Below are 20,500 nucleotides of genomic sequence, written 5' to 3'. Positions count from 1 at the left end.
ACGGCTGGGAGAAGACGGAGAGAACGACGACGTCCCTGTGGAAATAGTGTTGGGGACCGGTGAGGTGGTGACGGGGCTAGACGGGGTGGGGACGGTCCCCATACCGTTTAGTCTTACCTACTCACAATATAAAAGTGTGAGTGTAAAAGCTTCACGTTTCTCTCACCTCATAAACATTTATTTTTATCAAAGAAAAAAAAATCGCACTCTTTCTCTTCCAACGAAAACAGAGATGAACTCTAGCAACGACTGTTGGCCGGAAAGGTTTGTTGAACGATTTCTTTCCTTTTCTTCTCTTCACTTTAAGTTCATGGGGTGCGATCACGAAATTTTATGGGGTTCGATTCGGATTTAAATCCGCATATAACACTATTGTCGTTTTCTTAAGGGGTGTGCCCGCCCCTTTAGCCCACCATAGGTCCGTCCATGGTGGCTACACACATATACACCCTAAAAACTTCTTTTTCATTTATTCAGATTCCAACACACATATCACATTGTGTTCTTTAGAATAATATATCACTCGATCAGTCACTTTACTAGCTAGCTAGTGTGTATATATGTTGCTAGTGCAATACACTACCCTTATCACAAGCATATATTCAATTCCATCGCCAATTTACCATGCATTCCTCACCCAGCTTCGTGAAGTACGACTTCGACGAAACAAAATGGGTCGAAGACATTCGTAAATCAGTTGACGAACAAGACGATGAAGAAAAAAAGAATATTGTTTGTATCTTCACTGTCCCTAAAGTGCTTCAAGCCACCGATCCCAAATGCTATATCCCACAACAAGTCGCGTTAGGCCCGTTCCACCATTTGCTGCCCGACGTCCACAACATGCAGAGGAACAAGGAGGCTGCTGCCCGAAGAACCCGAAAATACATGAATGTTACCTTCGAAAACTTTGTGAAAAAAATGAAGGAAGATCACGAGGCTGAGATCCGCGCTTGCTACCATACGTTTCTGAGTATGTATGGTGACACACTAGTGTGGATGATGGTTGTTGACACCGCGTATTTACTTGATTTTCTTCAGGTGTATTTAGATAAAAAGGAAGGTGTGAATAAGAAGGACGTTACGAAGGATCTTTCTCATATGGCGATTCTTCGAGATGTGGTGAAGGTGGAGAATCAGATCCCGTTGTTTTTACTCAGGAAGATGTTGGCCTATATAAAAACTGGTGAACTAAAGAACTCAGATGATGCTGATGAGATGTTGAAGACAATGTTGAAAGAGTTGTATCGCGATCTTACTCCGTTTGTCGGAGAAGAGTTGCGGGATCATGTTCCGATCGAAAAGTGTGTTCACCTGCTCGACTTTCTCTACCACATGACTGTGCCCGAAGCCGAATTCTACAGCAACATAAACCCTAGCACCGCGGTATGAGAGAGATTATATTAGCTAAGCTTTATTGCTATGTTATTATTACAGGGGGAAGGGCACCCAGGGTATGTCAAAAATCTTAAAAACTACCGGGCTTAGGCCACAAAATACTGGCGACGCCTTACCCTTATCATAAACTATTCTTTTTTAAATTTTAACAATGTCAAACTCCTCAACCAAGCTCACCACCAATCCTAATGGTCAAACAAGTGCATCGACATTCACACCATGTTCACGGGTAGTCTTTGTGGCAAAACATACCCGCCTTGCTTACCCTTATGGGTGGCGGCGGTGTTATGACACAAGAAGGAACCCAATGGTGCTCCGTCCCCCATAACAAAAAAGGATGTTGGATTAGGGTTTCTTTATACACACCACTAACAATCTAATCTCACACCGTTTTAAAACACATGTTTGAGTTAGTACCAAACGGTCATTTGAAGATCTGCGCTTGCACGATAAACCCCTCTTCTTTTAAAACTTTTAAAACGGTGTTTGATGATTCGTCGAACGGCCGTTTATGAAGGTTAGGGTTTGCGTCGTAACTCTCTATCTTTAAACGGCCGTTTGAATTTTTCGTCGAATGGTCGTTTGAGCTTGGGGTGGTATAGGATTACTAGGCTCTATATTAATCTTATAAACATAAATTGTTCATCAATAACTAAGTATATTCTCTCTGATAGAATTATCATGAGATCGACATGCCGAACGATCCAACCAGCGACTTGCAAGTTCAAGATGAAAAAGAAGAATCTTTAGCAAAAAACCCTGATGTTTCAAAGGTTTGGAATGTCATATTGCAAGTAATCAAGAAAGTAGGTGTTATCAAGAAATTCAAGTTGGGGAAGCCAATGGCTGTGTGTAATAAATTACCGTTAGTTTCTCTACTGAAACCAATATGGGAAAGCATTTTTGGTAGAGGACAGGAGAAACCGAAGGATGAAAGTGATGAGCCAAAAGCCCCAAAGATAGAAGAGATCAAGATCCCGTCGGTTACAGATATGGCCAAAGCAGGAATCCGTTTCAAACCGGTTGAAGGTGGAATATCCAACATTAGTTTTGATGTCAAAACATGTACGTTGTACCTCCCGAAGGTGGAACTGGATGGGAACACCAAGGTTTATTTAAGAAACCTGGTAGCACACGAAGCTTGTGTTGCAACGGGACCATTGGTGATGGCTCGTTACACCGAGTTAATGAATGGGATAATCGACACAGAACAAGACGCAAAGTATTTGAGTAAAAGAGATATAGTGTTCAACTATTTGAAGAGTGATAAAGAGGTTGCTGATTTATGGAACGGAATGAGTAAATCTGTGAAGTTGACAAAGGTGGATTACATGGATACAGTGGTTGCAAATGTGAATAAGATGTATGACCAAACATGGAGGGTGAAATTGTCCAAGTTATTGAAGAAATATGTGTTTGCATCTTGGAAGATTTTAACTTTGTTGGCTGCTTTGCTTATGTTGTTCTTGACTACTGTACAAGCTTTTTGCTCGGTGTATAGTTGTATTCGAGTGTTCCATCAGCTCCCAGAGATTCCTGCTGCTCAAGGGGTCGAGTGAGTATACTATGTACTATGTGTGTGTTTTTCTTTAAAAAATTAGTAACTTGTAAGACTTTGACTTAAGTATATCTGTGTGCATTTCTTTAAAATAACTACTTAAAATAAGTCAAGATATGTAATGACAACTTTTGTAAGATACAAATAATATAATATCATTGTGCTATCAAGAAAACGACTAACTTTGTCTATGTTTATCATTGTGCTATTAAGAAAACGACTAACTTTGGCTATGTTTATAACCAGTGGAATTTCCACGCACGTTGTGGCGAGAAAAATATCTATGTTAACGAACAAAAAGTATTTGAGATCTAATTACGTAAAAATTGTGTGAGAAAACATAAAATAAAACAAAAAAACGTTTGTGACGGTAACTCGCCACGTTAGATTTTAACTTGCTTAGAGCATCTCTAACGATGGTCAAAGTCTATCCAACGGACTGCGTAGTTAGCATGTCACATCATTCTAAACCATCACCACTCCACACCCTCACTTTTCCTCCAACAATAAACAATTCCAAACCTCCACATCAAACCTCACTTTTTACACTAAAAAACAAAAAAAAAAAAAATAGAATAAGTTTGTGAGTGGGTGGTCCCTACCATTTCGAATCAACCTAGTCTGCTCAAGCAAACCGGACCACATGAGTCAAACACCTCCAACCGGACCGTTGTTTATGCTCTTGTAGAAAAGATCACAAACGGTGTTTCTTTTTATATGTCCTATTTTAACAAAATTTATTGTTTTTCTTCGATGGATGTTATAAAACATCCGCCCGCGTATCAACGTCGAAATCTAAACATATTTCACAAAAGATTGCTTTGTTTTTCTATTGTTGGTTGTTGTTTTGTCTTTGTTATACATTCATCCAATTTCAAATATAAAAAATCTTTCATGATATTTTCAGTAAAGAGGAACTTGATATACTGAAATAGAATTCTATTATTTTCTTCTCTTGTATTTTAATGGTTCCCTCTAGCCTGGATTGGAATTCTTGTTCGACCTAATACAGTAAAATCTTGCTTTAGATTTGTTGAAATGTCTATCTCTATCTTCAATTTAATGTAAACATATGAATCATATTAATAATTTCTAGTGGTTTCTCTTTGATTTTGAGATGAATATTTAATTTGGTGTATATGTATGTATGACTAATGGGTTGGGAGATAAGTGATGTGTGTAAAATGCAACATATAAATTACATCAAATAAGACATAAAACTAACCCTTTTAAAGTACTAATGTTGGAAAAAGTGTGTTTTTGTCTTTCTTTTGTATTTTCAGGATTAAATGAACTCAAATTAATAAAAGAAGCAAAAAGGCAGCTAAATCTAACATAAATACAAGAAAAGGAACAAAAGTGTATTGCTCGACCCCTCGACAGCATCCTCCTAAGCAAAACAGAGAAGGCAGAAGACTGAACACGCCCCGTGCCCAAGAATGAGCAGAAAAGACAAACCTGTAGAAGCTTCTATTGCTCACCACGGGGGTGTGCCCAGTGAACACGGGGGCGTGCCCAAAGTACTGCAGACGCATTAATTGTAATTGCGAATTACAATTAATGAGGAGAGATAGTGTCAGACAGGCACGGGGCCGTGCCCAGGCCTCTGTTCAGCCTATAAATAGGAGTGCTTGGCTTCATTGCAACTCATCCCTTGGCACACCACCTCTCTCACACTTCATCCACCACCCACCTCCATCACAACACCATCATCCACCACCATCATCCATTGTCCATCATAGAGTGTGTGAGTCGTCTCGGTATCCAAGATTGATCGTAAGAGTTCTTGACAATCAAGGCCATGTTTGCCTAAGTCTCTTACATCACTTGGTGAAGACAAGTGTTTAGTATAATACTTTTTATTTTTAATCTTTTGCACTTTTTATTTGATTTTGTATTAATGACTTTAATAACTAATTGCTTATGTTGAAGGTGACTTTTCCTTATCGTTTATCCGTGGTGTCTTGGCATTATTTACTGTCTATATAAAATAAAAGATTTTCACCATTCATATCTCCATGGTCTATATGGAGGTATGTTGGCTACCTGGTCGGGGGTTAAGGGAACGGTTTGGTAAGGGTCTTGCCCTTGTTCAGCGTTTAGAGGTCCTGCAAGGGACCTGGGTCAAATTTAGTAGGATCTCCTTCAATACCCAAAGGTATTGGATGGCGGGGATCCAAACTCTTTGACCCCCTCATAAGTTAACTACTATTAATACTATAACCCGGCTATTTAGGACTGTATCCCTGCTGACTCAGACTACTTAGTCGAGGGTAACGTCACCTCCAAAAGAGGGGCCTACCATAATTTGCATTAATAACTTAATTCATTATCTTTCAATAATCCGACCCTTTAGGATTGTATCCTTGCTGACTCAAACTACTGGGTTGAGGGTAACGTCGCCTTCAAAAGAGGGGCCTACTACAATAACTAAGATAATCTCTTAAACAAGTGCAAAAGTGCGAAAATAATCAAAGGTTATACTAATACACGAGTCGGATCCAAGTGATTCATCTTGTCTATCTGTTTTTTTTATTTTTATTTTATTTTTCAGCATTTAATTAGTTTTATTTTCTTAGTTTAAAAATCTTTTTCTAACATTTTGATTTGAGTAGACGTTGAGGATAAACCGGTACTAAAAGCTCTTGTGTCCTTGGACGACCTCGGTATCTTACCAACACTATACTACGTCCACGATGGGTGCACTTGCCCACATGTGTGTTTAGTGTTAGTAAATATCGTGTTTTATAAATTTAAAACTTGGCTAAAAAGTGTAAAAAGGGCTTAAAATATATACCAAAAATATATTACACTACACTCACATCAATAAGTTAGGAGCTAATGGACCTGGTGCTGAGTTTGTGGGCTTACAGGTCTAATGAGTATAAGGACTTGTTGAGTAAGTGGGCCTGATGAGCTTGAAGTATGCTGCCGCAGGAATGAGTTGCGGACAGGTCGGGTCAAGTTTCCTTCTTCGGGTTTTCTATGTAATGAACTTCCTTTATTCAAGTTATTAGAGAGAGTCGCATTATTGAAGAGATTTTATCACGTTTCTCTCTCTAGACTCTCCAAAGTTCTGGTAGATCTAGGGTTTATGGTGTGATCTGTAGATCTTGAGAGTTCGAGTTGTGAGTTTAGATTGTCATCTGTTTTGGTAGAGAGTATAGCATGTTTTCGATATCTTCTTTGTTTAATTATTCAGCAATCTCAGTTTATTTCGAGGATTGAGCATATATTGTTTTCAGTAGTCCGTTAGATCAAGATTTGTGTGTGACAATAACAGAGCTGTGAATTTGTCTAGATTTTTTCTTTGTTTTTATTAGATTACTTCTTGTAAATTGTTCATATTTGTTTTGAGCTTGTAAAGATACCATTGTTCTTCCGTTGTTTTTGAAGGTGCCTAGGGTTTCTCAAGGAAAACTAGCCATAAAGCAAATCGACAATTAGGGTTTTGGAAAATTTGGGGATTCTATGGCGTGTTCATCTTGTTTACTTTGGTTATTATCAATGTTGTTTTACTCCAAACCTAGATCTGCTACGAAAAAAGAACTTGGTCATTGTTTGGGTGTCAACTAGTAATCTTGAAGACGCAACCGCTATTGAATCTCCTGATGTTCAACAAAGTGATTGGGATTTTTTAAAGATTTGTTGTGGTCCGCTGAAGGCAAGTTGTTGTTCTTTCAAGATCTACAGCCTTAGTTCGAGTTCTGTTTACTCAAGATTGGTTGTGATATCTTGGCTCTTGAGGTTGATTTGGTGCAGAATTTGTCAGGGTTTCAGATCTGGGGATTTCTGGTGCCAAGTATTTGTTACAGCGGACACCCACAAATATAGAAGATTTGTTTTTGAGGCTCCTAAAGGGAGTTTCAAATCAAAGATAGTATCCAGGAGACACTTTTGTAACAGTTTTTTATTAGAAAATTGGTGACCAAGATGAATGTTGGCTGAAGTGTTTGGCGCATATGGAAGACTCATTGACTTGGTAAACAACATATCGTTCAACATCTGTTCATTTGAGATCTGTTGGGTTTGGTTCTTGATGTATTAAGAAGATACCCTAATTAGGGTGCTCCCCAAGGTGAGGTGTTTCATTTATACATGTTTCTTATATCCACGATTATAACTGTCTTAGGCATTTTTTGACCGGGTTAGGGGAACCGGTATTGATAACAAGGAGAATCATTGTGTAATTATCTATTGCATTTTATGTGTTGCATCTTGTTATGATTCACTATCCAGTGTGCTTGTCTGATATTATTGATTAAACTATACAAGCTTTATTTGGTTTGTATTTGGTTTGCAAGTTTATTTGTTATTGCCATGATTTGTCGGGTGTAGTGCTCTAGTTATGGACATGATTTGCTTCTGCTTAGTTGTTTTTAATTCAATTATCTTAGATTAAGTTTTTTAAGGTTCATATCTAAAGTGTACCTTAGATATGATGTTTAGGTTGCATTTATTGTGATGTTAACCTAGAGGATTTATGCGTTTTTTTTTTCAGTTTGTCCAGCAGTTTTCTAATAGTCTTATATATTTGTCTGGGCTATTCTATGATTGTGTTGTGTTAATCTTAATGGTTGTCTTTGTTCTTTTGTTATGATTGTTTGTATTTTGAATTTCTTGTGTTTGTTTGGCAAGTATTTGTCTATGTGGTTAGTATATGGTCTTGTTGTTTTCAATCGTATTCAATACATGTCTCTCTAGGGTTCGTATCATTAGCTTCACTGGTACACAAATAGATTTAGGTTTTCTGTAAGTGTTAAATCCGTTAGATCTAGTGTAGTTTTTGATACCAATTATCATGTTCATGGTTTGTTTAATGACCTAGTGTGTATTTTGAGAGTTATCTTGTTCATCTACGAGTTGATTGTTTGAAGATCTTGGTTGTAACTCTTTGTGATTATTGAGGAATTGATTCATATCACTTGTCACTCATTGTAGAGTTTGTCGCTTTTGTTTTCATGTGTTGTTTGTGATTGATCTTGAACTTATCATCTTTGTAAGTTCATTAGGGGTTATTTGTATTCTGAATTAATAAAAGAAGTTCATGTTATTTTTTGTATTTACTTGTAAAGATCTATAAATTTTAAGTCAGTTGTTGATAATAATGATTTTTGACTTTGTACCTGAAATCTTTAAAAATGATACAATGAATATTGATGGTTTTCTAAAACAAGGTTGTTCACGTTGTGTTGTATAAATTGGAAAACTGATTTAAAACATGTTTTGAGAAAAAATATGTGTTCGGTTTATGTTTTTTGATGGCTATATTTTAACAAATAAAATTTAGGTATTTTGAGTTTTGTGTTTGTTCTCTGTTAATATCCATGAAATTTGACATGTCTGTTGTTCTTTCGAGCGTATTCACTGTTCTAAACCTAGGTTATTGACTCTTTAAGAATCTGTTGTAATCATTAGGTAGAAGATTGATTATCGTAGTAATAATCAGTGTTTGTTCGAGAGGATTGAGTTCTGTTCAACGTGATATGTATAGTTTGTGAGGCTGGTTATGTGGTCTATGTATCATTAGTTCAATTTTTTTGCTATTTTCTATGTGTCTTGAACTGTGTTCTTGATCCTAGTTGCTAGTAGTAACAATCTTGAATTTTATTATTCTTCTTAAATTCTTGTCTTAGATCATGTGATTCGATTTTGTCTTGGACTATCAAAGTGTCTTTTGCACGTTGTCCGTATGTCATATTGCCTCTTGTTGTCTGGTTTGTTGAACTATGTGGTTCGCGTGTTTCTAACCAGTTGTATTGTCAAGATTGTTCTTGAATATGTGTTACAGCCTCTCTGGTTGGTAAGATGTTTTTTTATAGTTGAAAAAAAAAACTTTGTTTCTATCTAACCATGAGTTTTTTGCTGTATTTTTATCTGATATAGAAGTGTGTAATTCTAATGTTCATCAGATTTGTTTTTGAATCGTGTGATTCAAAGTTTCAGACTTGGTTCTGATTTCTTAAAAGTCGTTTGACTTGTTGTGGTCTTGAATCATGTGATTCAAGTTTATTCAGACATTGTTCGGAACTGTATACAGTTTTGTAACACTTGGTTTATTATCATATACTTTTCTGATGCTTTACTAATGGTATTATAGAATCTTGTGATTTCCTAGTGTTCAATTGTGTGAGTTCACGTTTTTCCGTTAGGATTAAAGAAGGTTTTCATATTCTTACTCAGATTTTCTCATGTGCTAGATTTAGGACTTGATCGTAGTTCTTCATTTTTGGAGAATTGGTCGTTTGGAAGATTTAGTGAGGTGTTTGTTTTTATTGTGATTGATATATGAGTGTTTTTTTTATAAATACTTGTTTTTTTATAAATACTTGTTTTAGTTGAGTTTATGTTTTTATCGAGAGGAGTCTTTTGCAAAACCTAGTGATCTTCGACGGTTCACAAATTACATATGGAAAATCCTCTCCAAATCAAACGTTGGTATGATAAGAATTTCCAAGAGAATTATTTTCGGGAGACCAGTCATTTTGGTAACCAAACTTCCCTGGAGGATCATATCCAGCCTTCCAATACTAAAGCTCTTGAAAGAACCCATCAAACAAATGTTCAAAAATTTTCGCGGTGAAGAAGGACAAGAGAAATCAAACGACGAAAGTGGTGAGTCGAAAACACCAAAAATAGAAGAGATAACGATCCCGTCGGTTACTAAAATGGCTAAAGCCGGAATCCTTTTCTCAGCGGTTAATGGTGGAATATCCGACATTAGTTTTGATGTCAAAACATTTACATTGTACCTCCCAGTGGTGGAACTGGATGTGAACACAGAGGTATATTTGAGAAACCTGGTGGCGTACGAAGCATGCGTTGCAGCGGGACCATTAGTCATGGCTCGTTACACTGAGTTAATGAATGGGATAATCGACACAGAAGAGGACGCAAAGTATTTGCGGGAAAGAGGGATAGTTTTGAACCATTTGAAGAGTGATAAAGAGGTTGCAGACTTGTGGAATGGGATAAGTAAATCTGTGAAGTTGACGAAAGTGCCGAAGATGGATAAAGTGGTTGCAGATGTGAATAAGATGTATGGTGAAACATGGAGAGTGAAATCATCCAAGTATTTGAGGACATATGTGTTTGCATCTTGGCAGCTTTTAACGTTGTTGGCTGCTTTGTTTATGTTGTTCTTGACGACGTTACAAGCTTTTTGCTCAGCGTATGTATGCGCTCGAGTGTTTCATCAGCTCCCCGAAATTCCTGGATCTTAAGGGGAGACATGAATTTACTATGTGTGTTCTTCTTTAACTTTGTCAGCAGTGACAGTCGGGGGGTCATCATAAGCTTATTTTCTTTACATGTTAAAAATTAGGGGTCCATTTTATGTTTGTTTCTTTAACACTCTGATATAAACATTCAATGAATTCTGGTGATCGGAGGGTCAGCTGGCCCTCTTGACCCCCCTCTGGTTCCGCCCTGCAATTTGTAAGGATTTGTAGTCTTCTATCTGGTTTAGAGTACTAGCTTTGTATTTCCTTTTGAATGCTATCATGTCAAAAACTACTTAATGGTGTTCAAGATATGTAATTACAACTTTGGTATGATGATAGACATGGTATAAGCTTGTATTGATCAGTAATTGTTATTCAAGTAAACTACTATTAAGATCGGTCTTCTCACTCGACAACTTATGCTTATATATATTAAACATGGGAGTTAAGTAATGAATTTTTTGCAGAAATAGGTGTTTTGAGATTGTGACACCTCGTATTTTCGATCTTTCCATTATTGGCAAGTCTACTTGTACTTTCTATTTTTGTAAGTTGTACCTTTGTGGTATTTGGTTTTATTCCCAAATTATACTCGAGACTTGAAATCATAATGAAAGTGCATTATTTTATTCATATTTGTGTTTGAGTGCTATGTATTGTCAAAACAATTGATAACATGTTAAACTATGTTAAACACGTAAAAACAGTGAAAATACATCTTAATCTCAGCTCTCAAATTCATCATTGCCAAGAGATTACCCTAAACCGTACAAAAATCGGGAATTTATACGTTAATTCGGTAAAAATATCTAAATTTGGGTTAAAATAATTTTGAAATTATTTTATTAATATTTTAAATAAGTAAATTAATAATTAAAATTAAATAAATAAATATTTAAAACTGATTTTTTTTTATGATTTTTAAGTATTTTGGTTAGTTAAACTAACCTGGTTAGCTAAATCCTGGTTAAATCAGCTAACCAGGTTAAGTTTATCAAAGGGCAGCACTAACTGAGTTAGAAAACTCAGTTAGTGACTAACCCAGTTAGTCAGATCATCAGTTAATAAAAAAAGGGGGGTTTGAACCGCGTGGAACCGGGATCGAACTCGTGACCTTGACCTTCACAAGCAACAACACAACCACTCGGCCGGGCATGCCACATCCGGCATAACTTGGAACCGTATTATATTTAACATGAAATTAAATGCTGAATTCAAATTTAACCGCCAACTGTTCATCTTCTTCTTCGACTTTTGACTTGTTTACCGGAATCTTGTGACCTTCCAAGGTCCTAACCGACGCCCGACACCTCCTTTATAAACCCGACTAAGCTTCATGCTTCATTCCTTCACCCTCGGCTACCGAAACCGCACACTCACCACTCACCGTGACCATCTCGACACCACCGCAACCGTTTCAAAACACTAACTTTTGGTTGAACTCGGGTCACGCCGCCGGAGAAGGTGGAACGTCGTCGGAGCCACTCGCCGGAATCAAGTAAACAGTTCGCCGGAGAAGAAGACTCTCGCCGGAAATCTCGCCGGAGAAGACGACCTCGTCCGGTAAATCGTTTCTCCGACCTTTGTTCCTTCTTTCCTTTCTTTCTTTCTGCGATGAACTGTTATGAAACTTATTATTATTATAATTAATATTAATACTACTGTTAATATTATTAATCTTTTATACATATATATAATGTTATCTTATTATAATTAGTATCAGCTATTATTTATAAAAATTCAGGATATATATTATTCAAATAAAATTCAGTATTTATTTTATAAATCTAATTGTTATATCAAATAGAATTCAAGTATTATTTAATCAAACTCAGAAATTAATCAGTATTAAATAAAATCCTGTATTTATATTTATAATAATCAGATTCATTATTTATAAATTAATCAGAACTTTTAATTTTATTAACCTATTAATTAGAATTATTACTATTTCTAAATAGGAATTTTTAACTTTATTAACTTTTAAATTAGAATTTTATTATAAGAATTATTAACTTTATTAACTTATTAATCAGAGTTGTTATTATTATTATTATATTTAGTGTTATTATTATTATTATTATTATAACTATAAATCAGAATATATATTACTTTTAAATCAGAATTACCATTTTGTGTAAAATCAGTATTTAGGATATCCTATATAAATCCAATAAACCATAAAATAAGATTTGATAATTAATAGCAAAATAACATGAATTACTTATTAAGCATTTTATTATCAATTTCCACTAAATTCCTTTATTACATTTATTCTTTTTACCAAATTAACGAATTCCCAATCAAATAGGGTAAATCTCTTGCAAATCTCTTGGATTAAACTCCTCTCTTTACCAAGAAACGCAACGCACTCTAAGGTGAGTATACATGACCCATTTTCTATTTTATCACATTTTGGGTGCTGTATGCATTTCTATATCAAACACACTATGTTAAACATTTTTGCACCCTCAATCCACATTTCATGTGAATCTATTTGACTCATGTTAATCACGTTATGCTACTGTTAAACATTTATGACTGTGTGTTCATTAACTTTGCAAGCCTCCCCTAACAATGGCAGCGCTGTAGGTTGTAACGCCCCTCCCATAATATTATGGGTATTGTTAGGTTTATTCTATGTTACTCATGTTACCACCCTTCTAGGGTTAGGCTATGTTAATTGCGTTAAACTTTGGTTTGAACACATAGATTTCATCGTTACGAGTATAACTGTTAATATGAAATCATGTAGTCACGTGGATTTGAGCATGTTAAACTATTTCAAACATATTATACTATATTCAAACTTGTATACTCGCCAACATGTTTTGTTGACTTTATTTTAAATGCATACTGCAGGATGAGGAAGTCAAGATTTGAAGAAATGAATAGGATGGCCTAGAAACCCACTTTTGAAATAAACTATGTTTAATGTTTGTTATTTCCTTTTATGACAATGTATGAAACTTTGCAATTTTAATAAATGAAATTTAATTATATTGTCACATGTAGTGTTATGATGTTTTGAGCAATTTGTTCGTCTCATTCCGATGTTTCCGCCATCGGTTGGGGTGTGACAGATTGGTATCAGAGCCATAACTATAGGGAATTAGGAAGATTGCCATACTTTTACCTAGCCTATAGTAGGAATACTCTGATACCAGATTGGTATCAGAGCCATAACTATAGGGAATTAGGAAAAGTAGGAATGCTTTTACCTAGTTTATAGTTTAGGAGCTTTCTCATTTATTTGCTGTTTAAGACAATATTCCCTTCTCTCTTCCTTGCTTCCCTCTATTCTTTTGGATTTTTAATATACAAGCCTTTCCTAAGGCTAACATAATACACACATGGAAGCTGTGAAGACACTCATGTAACACAATCGAAATGATTCATCAAAACAGGGGTGATTCCCATATTTGGTGATGATTTTCATTCAGCTTAAATTTGATTTTTGCACGAAACCTACCCTCAAGTTAGGAGTGACATCCAAACCTTGATGGGAGTTTCCATTTCATATTCTAGTGGACCCTCATCTTTGGATGAGTACCAACCACACCAGGGTACGATGTTATCAAGTTAGAGGTGAAACTCGCATCTTGTTAACTAGTCCCATTCCTTGATTTTCAATCTCGCCAAAGTTTCGATTTTCCCAATCGATTAAGGACGTGTAGTAACTGGAAGGACAAATACCGTTAGTCGCTCCTCGATGAGAGTATTTGTCTATTAGGCCAAAGCACGTCTCCTTAATTCGAAAAGAATTTCGATTCACTTTGGAATAGTCTTATGTTACGTTCCGTGACAATCCATATATATTTTTATGATAAATCTCTTTTTATGTTATCTCAATTATCATGTGATTTACATTTGAGCGTTATCTTCATTTCAAGTTTGGGAGCACGAATCACGTTATTATCGCAATCTAAAACAATTAATAATTACTCCTTCGTGAACAAACTAAATTTATCTTGCTTTCATTATACATGATATTCTATGTGTGACATTATGTTATTCTATGTGCAATACTATGTTATTCTATGTGAAACTATTTGACAATTTATGTGAAAAACAATGTGCTATGTGATGCATACATGAAAACAATTTTCTTAAACAAAAACATTATGATCAAGTCTCATCTTTTCTCTCTTTTGAACCTTTAGATGTCATCTTTTCAAAAGTTTTCATCTTAGATTTCGAGGACGAAATCTCCTAAAGTAGGGGAGACTGTGACACCTCGTATTTTCGATCTTTCCATTATTGGCAAGTCTACTTGTACTTTCTATTTTTGTAAGTTGTACCTTTTTGGTATTTGGTTTTATTCCCAAATTGTACTCGAGACTTGAAATCATAATGAAAGTGCATTATTTTATTCATATTTGTGTTTGAGTGCTATGTATTGTCAAAACAATTGATAACATGTTAAACTATGTTAAACACGTAAAAACAATGAAAATACATCTTAATCTCAGCTCTCAAATTCATCATTGCCAAGAGATTACCCTAAACCGTACAAAAATCAGGAATTTATACGTTAATTCGGTAAAAATATCTAAATTTTGGGTTAAAATAATTTTGATATTATTTTATTAATATATTAAATAAGTAAATTAATAATTAAAATTAAATAAATAAATATTTAAAACTGATTTTTTTTATGATTTTTAAGTATTTTGGTTAGTTAAACTAACCTGGTTAGCTAAATCCTGGTTAAATCAGCTAACCAGGTTAAGTTTATCAAAGGGCAGCACTAACTGAGTTAGAAAACTCAGTTAGTGACTAACCCAGTTAGTCAGATCATCAGTTAATAAAAAAGGGGGGTTTGAACCGCGTGGAACCGGGATCGAACTCGTGACCTTGACCTTCATAAGCAACAACACAACCACTCGGCCGGGCATGCCACATCCGGCATAACTTGGAACCGTATTATATTTAACATGAAATTAAATGTTGAATTCAAATTTAACCGCCAACTGTTCATCTTCTTCTTCGACTTTTGACTTGTTTACCGGAATCTTGTGACCTTCCAAGGTCGTAACCGACGCCCGACACCTCCTTTATAAACCCGACTAAACTTCATGCTTCATTCCTTCACCCTCGGCTACCGAAACCGCACACTCACCACTCACCATGACCATCTCGACACCACCGCAACCGTTTCAAAACACTAACTTTTGGTTGAACTCGGGTCACGCCGCCGGAGAAGGTGGAACGTCGTTGGAGCCACTCGCCGGAATCAAGTAAACAGTTCGCCGGAGAAGAAGACTCTCGCCGGAAATCTCGCCGGAGAAGACGACCTCGTCCGGTAAATCGTTTCTCCGACCTTTGTTCCTTCTTTCCTTTCTTTCTTTCTGCGATGAACTGTTATGAAACTTATTATTATTATAATTAATATTAATACTACTGTTAATATTATTAATCTTTTATACATATATATAATGTTATCTTATTATAATTAGTATCAGCTATTATTTATAAAAATTCAGGATATATATTATTCAAATAAAATTCAGTATTTATTTTATAAATCTAATTGTTATATCAAATAGAATTCAAGTATTATTTAATCAAACTCAGAAATTAATCAGTATTAAATAAAATCCAGTATTTATATTTATAATAATCAGATTCATTATTTATAAATTAATCAGAACTTTTAATTTTATTAACCTATTAATTAGAATTATTACTATTTCTAAATAGGAATTTTTAACTTTATTAACTTTTAAATTAGAATTTTATTATAAGAATTATTAACTTTATTAACTTATTAATCAGAGTTGTTATTATTATTATATTTAGTGTTGTTATTATTATTATTATTATTATTATTATTATTATTATTATTATTATTATTATAACTATAAATCAGAATATATATTACTTTTAAATCAGAATTACCATTTTGTGTAAAATCAGTATTTAGGATATCCTATATAAATCCAATAAACCATAAAATAAGATTTGATAATTAATAGCAAAATAACATGAATTACTTATTAAGCATTTTATTATCAATTTCCACTAAATTCCTTTATCACATTTATTCTTTTTACCAAATTAACGAATTCCCAATCAAATAGGGTAAATCTCTTGCAAATCTCTTGGATTAAACTCCTCTCTTTACCAAGAAACGCAACGCACTCTAAGGTGAGTATACATGACCCATTTTCTATTTTATCACATTTTGGGTGCTGTATGCATTTTCTATATCAAACACACTATGTTAAACATTTTTGCACCCTCAATCCACATTTCATGTGAATCTATTTGACTCATGTTAATCACGTTATGCTACTGTTAAACATTTATGACTGTGTGTTCATTAACTTTGCAAGCCTCCCCTAACAATGGCAGCGCTGTAGGTTGTAACGCCCCTCCCATAATATTATGGGTATTGTTAGGTTTATTCTATGTTACTCATGTTACCACCCTTCTAGGGTTAGGCTATGTTAATTGCGTTAAACTTTGGTTTGAACACATAGATTTCATCGTTACGAGTATAACTGTTAATATGAAATCATGTAGTCACGTGGATTTGAGCATGTTAAACTATTTCAAACATATTATACTATATTCAAACTTGTATACTCGCCAACATGTTTTGTTGACTTTATTTTAAATGCATACTGCAGGATGAGGAAGTCAAGATTTGAAGAAATGAATAGGATGGCTTAGAAACCCACTTTTGAAATAAACTATGTTTAATGTTTGTTATTTCCTTTTATGACAATGTATGAAACTTTGCAATTTTAATAAATGAAATTTAATTATATTGTCACATGTAGTGTTATGATGTTTTGAGCAATTTGTTCGTCTCATCCCGATGTTTTCGCCATCGGTTGGGGTGTGACAGAGATGGAAAAGAGTGCCATTAGGTGGTCAACCTTTTTGTTTTCATATCTAGGTAAGTTGTGCTTCCATACAGCGACCTTCATTAAGCAATTCTGCCAAAAAATCAGAAACTCTGAAAAAGCTGCACAAGATAAAGGAAAGTCGTTGTTTGAATGCACAACCATCTGAAAGTCATTTGATATTACATCCTTGTTTAAAGTCGCTATTTGATGAAACCATCTTCATAAAAGTCGCTGAATCATATCCCCATCTTCATAGAAGTCGCTGTTTCATGTAGCTTTCTTAATAAAAGCTTTAATGGCCACAAATTTAAATTTTAGCCATGTGACTCCTGCAAACTACAATTTTAGCTCAGAACAATTATTAAAACCACTCCCTCCAAAACGACAAGGATGAAACAGCAACCTTCATTAACATTGTGGGATGATTCAGCTGTTGGGTTAACCGGGTTCCTTTACGGGTCACAGGTCGGCACGTTATCGGGTCATGGTTCAACGGGTCGAACGGGTTACGTGTTTACTCGAGTTTGTTCGCGGGTTACACGAGTCACCGGTCACATGCAGTGAATTGTCGTATGAAATTATAAACTTAGTTTCATATAATCACGTTGCATGCGACCGATTCACAAGGAGAAGAAGAGGTCATGCTTTTGACCGAATATTTCATAGAATAAATAGAATATTCTTTATTTATTATTCCCCGCGTTGTAATTGTATGGCTATAAATAGCCTCACTTGTTTAATAAACATGAACCCATTTCTGTGATATATCGAATACAGCAAGTTTTCATTTCTTATCTTCATACATATTTCACATACAGTGAGTGTGTTGAGTGTGTGTTTGGGGCCTGAATCCAACATCAGCAACCTTCACTAACATTGTTCTATAATTCAGCGACCTTTTATAAGTTTGCAAGATGAATCTGCGACTTTCGGAAAGGTGCTGATATAAATCGGCGACTTTGAGAAGGGTTGTTTTATGACTCGGCGACTTTGATCAAAGTGGTTATATGATATGGCGACTTTCAGAAGGGTGGTTTTATGAATCGGCGACTTTGATCAAAGTGGTCATATGATATGGCGACTTTCAGAAGATTGTTAAATCAAAAAGCGACTTTCAGCAAGGTTGCTGTATCAAACAGCGACTTTCACAATGTATGGCAGCTTTTGCAGAAATTCTGATTTTTGGCAGAATTGCTTAATAAAGGTCGCTGTATGGAAGCACAACTTACCTAAATATGAAAACAAAAAGGTTGACCACCTAATGGCACTCTTTTCCATCTCAAAACACCTATTTCTGCAAAAAATTCGTTAAGTAATTGGTCATGTCACTAAACAACATTTATGGGGATAACTGCACATTAGATGTTAGGCTGCTGATAGAAAAATCTTAAAACAATGTTTCTTTTTATGTCCTATTTCATCTAAATTTATTGGTTTTATTTTTATTGTTGTCGTTTTCACTTTGTTATTTATTTTTTTATTTTTTTTTGAAAGGTGTGAATTATTTGCGAATGTCGGGAGGTCTAGCATACGTTGTCTTAACTGGGTCCGCGCTAGAGAGCCTTCTCGCTGAAAAGATCATCAAATTTAAATACCTCAATGAGAAAACCCGTATCACCTAAACTCGAACTTGAGACCTGAAGGAAAAAAACTAACACGGGTCCACCATAGGTGGAACTTAAATACCTGTGGCCACTACTAGAGCATGGCGTTTTCAATCATTTTTAAACATAAATGATCAGAGCATCCACAATAATACATTTTTGGGTGTTGTTTTTACTCATTTTTTCACATCATCCATTTTTTCTTATTGTGAACCTTGTTTTTGTACCTATTTTTTAGATATGTTTGTATGCAAAAACAACTAAAAACAACAAAATGGTGGGACTCATGTACTTTTAATATATATAATATAGAGAGAGAGAGAATAAGTGGTGTAAATGTGTGGTTAAAAATTAAAAAGGTGGTGATGATGTGGTAATGTTTTAAGTGTTTTTGTGTTTTCTTATTGGGTGGGTTTTTGATATTTTTGAAGGGTGAGTGTTTTTCTGATGTGTCAGCTAACTAGACATATTTTTAGGTGTTTTTAATGAGCCTTATTGTGAATGCTCTCATGGTGTTTTCAATATAAAGACGTATTTGACATATATTGAAATGGATTCCCTGTTATTTTCTTTTGTCTTTGTTATATTTTTTTTAATGGGTTGTTATATCTTCCCTCTAGTGTGGATGGTTTCTTGATCAAACTTTATCCAACTGGCTCTCTGCTTCAGAATTTTAAATGGACGGGTTTTTTAATAACTGGTGAAATTATTTTGTTGCAGTTTTATATCCGCATATAGAATTTTGTTTCAATATCTTAGAGAATTCATTTCAGAAAAGAAAAAAAAAATCTTAGAGAATCTCATTCTTGTGACATTTCATAACATTACAAAAGAAAAACAACAAAACCTATCTTTAGAGATAATGGAAACAAACTTATAGATGCGGCGGCCCGGCTGGAATGGCTGGGAGAAGACGGAGAGAACGACGACGTCCTGTGGAAATAGTGTTGGGGACCGGTGAGGTGGTGACGGGGCTAGACGGGGCGGGGACGGTCCCCATACCGTTTAGTCTTACCTATTCACAATATAAAAGAGTGAGTGTAAAAGCTTCACTTTTCTCTCACCCCACAAACATTTATTTTTTATCATAGAAAAAAAATCACACTCTTTCTCTTCCAACGAAAACAGAGATGAACTCTAGCAACGATTGTTGGCCGGAAAGGTTTGTTGAACGATTTCTTTCCTTTTCTTCTCTTCACTTTAAGTTCATGGGGTGCGATCACGAAATTTTATGGGGTTCGATTCGGATTTAAATCCGCATATAACACTACTGTCGTTTTCTTAAGGGGTGTGCCCGCCCCTTTAGCCCACCATAGGTCCATCCATGGTGGCTACACACATATACACCCTAAAAACTTCTTTTTCATTTATTCAGATTCCAACACACATATCACATTGTGTTCTTTAGAATAATATATCACTCGATCAGTCACTTTACTAGCTAGCTAGTGTGTATATATGTTGCTAGTGCAATACACTACCCTTATCACAAGCATATATTCAACTCCATCGCCAATTTACCATGCATTCCTCACCCAGCTTCGTGAAGTACGACTTCGACGAAACAAAATGAGTCGAAGACATTCGTAAATCAGTTGACGAACAAGATGATGAAGAAAAAAAGAATATTGTTTGTATCTTCACTGTCCCTAAAGTGCTTCAAGCCACCGATCCCAAATGCTATATCCCACAACAAGTCGCGTTAGGCCCGTTCCACCATTTGCTGCCCGACGTCCACAACATGCAGAGGAACAAGGAGGCTGCTGCTCGAAGAACCCGAAAATACATGAATGTTACCTTCGAAAACTTTGTGAAAAAAATGAAGGAAGATCACGAGGCTGAGATCCGCGCTTGCTACCA

At 35.3% G+C, this 20,500-nt stretch overlaps 1 protein-coding gene across 1 annotated transcript; it reads left to right on the top strand.

Annotated features, from left to right (window-relative positions):
- Positions 1-624: 624 nt before the first annotated feature.
- Positions 625-3,131, top strand: LOC110917897 (putative UPF0481 protein At3g02645). Its single transcript, XM_022162339.2, has 2 exons — positions 625-1,386; positions 2,073-3,131. Exons 1-2 carry the CDS (start codon positions 625-627, stop codon positions 2,955-2,957), a joined length of 1,647 nt encoding a protein of 548 aa, XP_022018031.1. The 3' UTR covers positions 2,958-3,131.
- The last annotated feature ends 17,369 nt before the right edge of the window (positions 3,132-20,500 follow it).

Source organism: Helianthus annuus, chromosome 16 (assembly GCF_002127325.2).
Source record: "Helianthus annuus cultivar XRQ/B chromosome 16, HanXRQr2.0-SUNRISE, whole genome shotgun sequence".
Classification (NCBI taxonomy): domain Eukaryota; kingdom Viridiplantae; phylum Streptophyta; class Magnoliopsida; order Asterales; family Asteraceae; genus Helianthus; species Helianthus annuus.
Note: the sequence above shows the minus strand (reverse complement) of the source record. Positions and strands in the feature narration are given on the sequence as shown.

What these genes read in the sequence shown, in the direction of transcription:
- LOC110917897 (XM_022162339.2), top strand. Translation starts at nt 625, where the DNA reads ATGCATTCCTCACCCAGCTTCGTGAAGTACGACTTCGACGAAACAAAA. An exon ending in ACATAAACCCTAGCACCGCG is followed by an intron (nt 1,387 to 2,072) that starts GTATGAGAGAGA and finishes TCTCTCTGATAG; the next exon opens with AATTATCATGAGATCGACAT.